Source organism: Pygoscelis adeliae, unplaced genomic scaffold (genome assembly GCF_000699105.1).
Source record: "Pygoscelis adeliae isolate BGI_AS28 unplaced genomic scaffold, ASM69910v1 Scaffold186, whole genome shotgun sequence".
NCBI lineage: Eukaryota > Metazoa > Chordata > Aves > Sphenisciformes > Spheniscidae > Pygoscelis > Pygoscelis adeliae.
This window is the reverse complement of record NW_008825071.1, coordinates 2,473,615-2,480,589: the sequence shown is the minus strand read 5'-3', so window position 1 is coordinate 2,480,589 and position 6,975 is coordinate 2,473,615. Positions and strand designations below refer to the sequence as shown.

Below are 6,975 nucleotides of genomic sequence, written 5' to 3'. Positions count from 1 at the left end.
CTGCTATTCAGAGGGGCCATGACAGACTGGATAAATGGGCTGACAGGAACCTCATCAAGTTCAACAAAGGGCAAAATCCTGCTCCTGGAGAGGAACAACACCATGCATCAGTGTATGCTGGGGCCTGACCAGCAGGAAAGCACTTTTGCAGAAAAGGACCTGACAGTCCAGATGGATGACAAGTGGACCATGAGCCAGTCTCATGCAACAAAGAAGGTCAACAGCATCCTGGGCTGCATTAGGAAAACCGTTGCCAGCAGGTCAAGGGAGGTGATCCTTCCACTCTGCTCGGTACTGGTAAGGCCACAGCTAGAGTATGGTGTCCAGCTCTGGGATTCCCAGTGAAGCCCAGGGAGGGGCCACAAAGATGATAAAGAGATTGCAGCATCACTGCACTGTCCTATGAAAATATGGGAATAATGATGCAATAATGATGCAATAATCAGGTTTCAATCTCTTTTGTTTGCCACTGTTTCCTCTAATGCATAGTTAACATTAAGCCTGCGCAACAATAGCATATTTAATATACTCCACAGAAAGCAAAGCAGCATTTCCCCACCACACAAAAATGATTAAAGAGATAACGCCATATGTTTTGTGTCCTGCACAATGTTTTAAAATATTCTGGGATTTTCAAGAGGAAGATGACTACTCAACTTCTGTCCTTTCAGTATTTTTAAAAATAATTTAAGATTTTTGTTTTCAAAGAAAACAGAGAAAAGGAAAAAAAACCAACAAACAAACATTAACACACTGACTTCCATTCTTACATATGAGAAGCCAAAAATACTCTTGCAATGGCACTCCATTTCTGCTAGCAGGTATGTGGGGGGTGATAGGTTGTTCAGTTTTTCCAAACAACAGAGCAGCTGCAACTACTTGCAGATCACACAAGAGAATGTTGTAATTTCTTTAAGGACTGTGTTCATTCCACTTTACCAGAGAGCAGAGGTAGTGGCTTTTAGCTGTGCTAAGAAAAGGAAACTGCGGAGCTCTGAAGCAGTGTCCTGCCATTGAGAAATGCAGGCATGTGACCCAAAGAAAAGCCAAGTCAAAATTTATTACATAATCCCCATCAGAGATGGGTCCTCTAGAAATACTCTGCTGTATGCTCCTAACTCCTTATGAAAAAAAAGGCTACAGTATCCATGCAATGTTTTAAATAAAGGATAACAGACCATTTTCTTCATGACTGTATTTGATTTCCTCATCTAAGTGTTTAAATCTACACTGGCTCAAACACCACCTACAATTATGCCAACACTTTGTCAAAAATAACTTTATATGTCAAAAAAACCTCCACAACCACTACATAGCTATCCTATCTCATGGAGTTAGGAGAAACTCAACATGCCGGTATCCCCCAACACCATCTAGAGGGTGTTAGCAGACAGTGCAGTGAGGTGTGAATAGGAAGGGATGAAGACAACACCATTTGAAAAGGAGAGACAGTCTTCACTTACTTCTGTCAGAATTCCTGCAGCACATAAAACACTGTTTTACCTTCTTTTTAACCCACTCTATCTCCCCTATATATTTATTACACATTTTCAATGTCCTATTTAACTGTTTGTTTTTTGCATTCTTTTCCCCTAGAGCATTTTGCCAATATTCCAAAAACTTTCTCTTGTGTCATTATTTCTTCTTGACCTTTTAATCCGACTGAGGTATGCTCCATAGTCTATTTTCTTCCCTCTCAACACAACAAGCTCATACACAGCCATAGGCATATGTAAGCACACTCTCCTCCTTCACAACCTCCTTCTATTCTTTGTAAACATCTTACCTTCTCTGGCCACAGCCTTTCATTATTTATTTACAATAAAGATTCTTTCCTACTCCTCTAATCTTCCTCTAGTCTCTAGTTCCCCACCTGTAAGTCGCTCTGTGATCTGACGCCAACCCAGGAAAGCATTTATACTTTTAAATGGCTTCATAATGCTTTAAACTAAACACCTCTCAATGCTTCAGCAGATCAGAGCAGAATGTTCAGCATCCTGAAGAACCAAAGTTTCCTTCTATCAACTAAATAGAAGATTTTTTCACTTGAGGCACCTGCTCTGAATCACTCCCCGGAGAAGCTTCTCTCTCACACACAATAAATTGAACTTTAAGGGGAAAAAAAAAAAAAGACAATTAAATACCAGAACAAAACCACAAGGCTGTTCTTGCCCTGTCATCCCACAGCACCCAAAGATTTAATCCTTCTGTTTTTTTGGCCTCAGATTAACCTATAATGCATACTGCATGCACGATCAACCAGAATAAGTATTATTTTGGCACATCTGTTTTCCAGTGTCATGATAGTTATCTCTATTTATTGCACAAGCCTTCATGCAGGTCCCCCTTTATTTAGGAGTCTATCAAAAACCCAGAAGTAACTAGTAATTTCATTCCCGAAGTATTAAGAAAACAGAATGCTTTTTCTGCTTAAATACTACCCATATGTAACGAGCAGGTTACCATTTTTTCACCTCTCACAAGGCAGGAACAATAGCTGTAATGCTTTAATCCTTCAAGTTAATTGAAAATCTTACAAGCCTTTATCTACACACCATAAACTTTAATAGAAGTGTCTTCCATCATAATTCACAGGTTTAAGTAGCTACGCACTTGTCCCCTAAACTCGTACTGATTACTTCAAAGAGTCTGTAAAGTTTTAGAAGGAACAAACAGTAATAACACACTGGCATAAAATGGAATAATTGTAAAGATTTAAAAAAAAGAAAAGAAAGAAAATCAGCTGAATTTTTGTGGTTGATTTGTTTGTTTACACTTGGGGAGGGAGGAGTACTTCTTTGTGATACCTGGAGGGGAAAACAAAAATTGACATTTTCTTCCATTGGAGGTATTTTTTTCTTGTCACCCCTAAAAAAAACCCAAACAGTTAGAAGACAGGCATGTAAAAGTAAGTTTGTCTCTTCCTGTTTTTTGAAGCTATTTTAGTGATGCACAGATAGGAAAACCGCTCAGCTCTAAAGGTCCTCCTCCCAATTCAGAAAACAATGTCAAAAAATAAAGCAGACGTCTCCATCCATGCCTGTCCTTTCATGATCACATTTTTATAGAGCATCTCATATCAGTTGGCATTCTACTTAATATCTCCAGCTTCTGGAATGGGAGGATGAGAGCAGAAACCAAGCCTTCATTTTACAAGCATACTTTCCTTATGGAAAAAGCTTAGAAAAGTAAATTTGTAATTTTCCAATCCCAGAACAACAAAGGCTGGCAACTGCAACCACCAACATAAAGACTTTGTTTCAAATACATAGAAAAATAAATCATGGTTTGAAACTATCAGCGTATAATTTAATTAGCTTTACCACACATGAATTAAAGAGCAAGCTCTGACAATAGGAAGCACAATTAAACTCTGTTCACATTTCTTGGAAATGAAGCATGTATTGTTTGTAATCTTGGTTTGAATATACGGGAGCACTCTGATCCCTTTCAACATCTGTGAAGAAAGAAGAAAAGGTGAGAAAAGACCAAGCCACACATACTGTGGAAAGGGACAGATCTAGAAAGGAAAAACACTAGTTTGGGTAAAGTTGAGGCAGGGAGCAGTGTTGAGATAGAACTGTTCCCCAGTCTATCAACAGGCCTTGATTTGGGATAGATCCTACCCAGGAGCTGGTAACAAATTCGCCGCAGTGGATAATCATTCATGGCAGTGCCATTTACATATGTGTGCGTACATGTGCATATACACACACAAATTACATATATGTATTTGATTACAAGCTGTTACTTCTTTATGCTTTTCTCTGGTTGATTGAGGAACACTACTATCCAATCTCTCTTGCTCTTTGAAATTACCTGGGAACATGTGTGATATAATTTCCATTAACTGACGTATTTACACTGAGACTGAACATCTCTCCGAAAGATATGCCCTGCCCTAGCCAGAAGTTATTGGAAAGAATAGATGAAATCCCTCTGACCGTCCCACTCACACTCTCAGTCTAGATGATATAATGCTCCTTCCTACTTTCACATCAGTAATGGCTGAACTTTCCTATTTTATATTAAAAACAAGAACAAGGAGGAGAAAAACATATTTTAAGGACCTATAGAACTGAAAGTTCATGTGAATTTCCCTCTACTTACCTCCTCTCTAGATGACCTTCCTTAAGGCAAATTTCTGAGCAGGGTGAAGTTCTAAAATATTTAGTAGTCATCCATTTATTTATTTTTATTATTATTTTCACCTCTCCTTTTCAAGAAGACATGAGTTTTATTCAAAGATCTCCCACATGAGCACGCCATCCCCTCTCTACCAATTCTTCTGTAGGTGATAATATCAGTCCTTTATGAGAGCAAAAAGGACAGAACGCTGACCTGTGGGTCAGATGCTTCATGTAGCTGTACTGGTTTAACTGACAGTAGGATTGAGCCTCATTGCTTAAAAAAGCACCAAGATCAGCAGTAAAGGAGAACACTTCAAACATAAATAAAGATGTGCAACAGCAGAGAGGGAAATTTAGAACTGACAGACACTCTCTTTCAAATTTGCCTCAATTTGAAGGGCTCATTTGCCTCAAATGAGGCAAACGAGCAAGTTTCACCACAAAAACTGTTAAAAATGCTCACTCACAAAGCATTTTGGTTAATACCTATGCTTTGAGTGTATTGTTTTATTAATCTCTTAAAACACTTTTATTTCTACATTATTAAATAAACGAATGTAGGAATGCCTCAGTGTTATTAGCTACATATGTCAGCCTCGATTCAAGGAACTAATCTGTTATACATGCCTTGCAGTAGATACTGGGCCATTTGTACTATGATTTAAAATGGAAGGGACGCACCTGTTACCAATTACTGCTTTGGAGTCTACATTTTTGATCTTCTTCCAAAAGATGGCCTATTTTATATCCACCAGGCAGGTTTCTCTACAGGTTCGAGTTGGAATAGAAAATGAATTGTAAGAAATGAAGTAGGATGAGAAACACACATGGTCCTCAGCTGTCACATTCATTTAGGGGTTTTCTGCATTAAAATCTAATTGTTCTTTACCAATCCATTCTGTGACTCGAGTGCCGTCTCATTTCAGAGGTTAGTGGAAAGCCCCAGAAAGTGACTCCAAACCTTTCCGTATCAGCAGTATACCTTGAACTTGAGATGGGGGACTTAAACTACTGAAATAAAAAACAATATGGACTCCAGTGATGAAAACATATATAGGTTCTCAAGCAGTTCTGACTGACACAGATAGAATACATATCACTGCTTACTGGTCCAGATCATCGATGTTAAAAGCCAGATACCTAGGTTGACTCCCTTTTGTACAGAAATCCCTCCTGAAAACATCAAGATCATTTTTTTTGTACTGACATTTGGGGGGGGGGGGGATCATTGAGGTCAAACTAAATTCAACTATGTTGATATGGTTCTCCATCACAAATGACAAACTACTGCTACCATCACTTCAGTCTGTTTACTGTAGTTTAAAGCTCAATATTACAGAAATGCAAAGTCATCAAACGGAATAATTGTGCAAAAAAAACCCCCAATTACTAAGATTGCAAAGCCATGGATAAAATATGTCATTCACCAGAGGCAAACTGGCATACAGAAAAGTTGCAAGAACACAGTAAGAACTCTAAAAATGTAAATATATGTAAATATCTATTAATTTCACTCTTGATTACCCAGTAGCTTTATCACTGTGGATTACATCAGTTCTCAGTGGTCTCAAGCTATTGCTGATTGAACCAACTACACTAATTTATTATTAGTATAAACCCCAGAATAGGTATTACACTATATACTAAATAAGTAAAACTATATATAAACTATAAAACCTTACACCAACAAAACAGAAAACCTAATCTGTAGAACTTCACTCTTTACCTCCTCAAATCTATCATCTGTTATTTATCTCTGTCCTTTCTGTATCACTGACTGGCTATTTATTAAAACAGCAGAGCAAGAATAGACATAAGGATAGGTAATAAGAAAATAATGCAGCAATTATAATGAGGATAATGGGGTGCTCAGACATTTCCTTAAATAGATGGGCAGTGGCAAGAGAAACTCTTTCAACAGCTACATATAACAAAATACTGTACAGGGTAGGGGGAATCATACAATAAGAGGGGGGAAAAAAGGGCAGGGGCAAGCCAAGAAGTAAGAAAGATCTGGTAATATTCAGTGTCCCAGTAGAAACAACTGGGAGCAAGAGCTGCAAAAGGATGTGCTGACAGTACAATGTCTGGAGGGGAAAGGAGGAAAAGACATACCAGATGTCTGCAAGGAAAAACATTTCTATTGTTTTCTAGTAAACATATTCAAGAAAGAGAAATTGGAACTGAAACTCAAACTGCATACTCTTTATGGTACTGCCACTAGGCAGTAAGATCAGGTATATCAGTGCTCCCAAACCTTAAAAGCAACATGACATAATAATCTTAACTAGCAAGTAACAAACAAGTAATTCTGAGTTCAGTACGATCAAATTTCTCGATTTTTCCTATACCTGTGGCCACACATAATATGTACTTAAACATTTAAAGTTAAGCTGTATGTTCATCTATATTGACTTTTCTTCTAGTGTTGCCTATATCAGTTTTAATAACATATTCGAGAGTAAAATTTACAGCCACAAATGGAAACCTGGGAACAAGGTCCAATAGCTTAGTACTGGCTCTCCAAAGGGATAGGGAAGCTGAGCTCTCTCGGAAGCTGTTTACAACTACTGCTTATGAGTTCATCTCTGTGGTTCCCACCAGATTAGTTTTACACACACCAAACAATGGCTCCTAACTCCACAAAGAGGTCCACTGATTTCAATAGGATCCACCAAGGAATAAGGCTGGACTCAACAGAAAGATAAGTGGAAGAGAGTGGCGCTCTGCCAAATACTGAGTACATGTTCAACAGAAGACAGCAGAGAAGTCATGGTCTGCATGTACCACATTACCCTCCAGGGGAGAGTGAAGGGGACTTCCCACTCCCCACCCACAACGAAGC

The 6,975-nt window shown here is 38.4% G+C and overlaps 2 protein-coding genes across 4 annotated transcripts in view; one reads left to right on the top strand and one right to left on the bottom strand.

Moving 5' to 3' along the window:
- Window positions 1–6,975, bottom strand: part of FARS2 (phenylalanyl-tRNA synthetase 2, mitochondrial) — a 246,633-nt gene that overhangs the window by 221,659 nt on the left and 17,999 nt on the right. The window lies entirely within an intron of this gene.
- Window positions 19–6,975, top strand: part of LYRM4 (LYR motif containing 4) — a 134,386-nt gene continuing 127,429 nt past the window's right edge. The window contains exons 1-2 of the mRNA XM_009326528.1: window positions 19–216; window positions 1,597–1,667. Of these exons, the coding sequence (XP_009324803.1) occupies window positions 19–216; window positions 1,597–1,667 (269 nt within the window). The remainder of the gene's footprint in view (window positions 217–1,596; window positions 1,668–6,975) is intronic.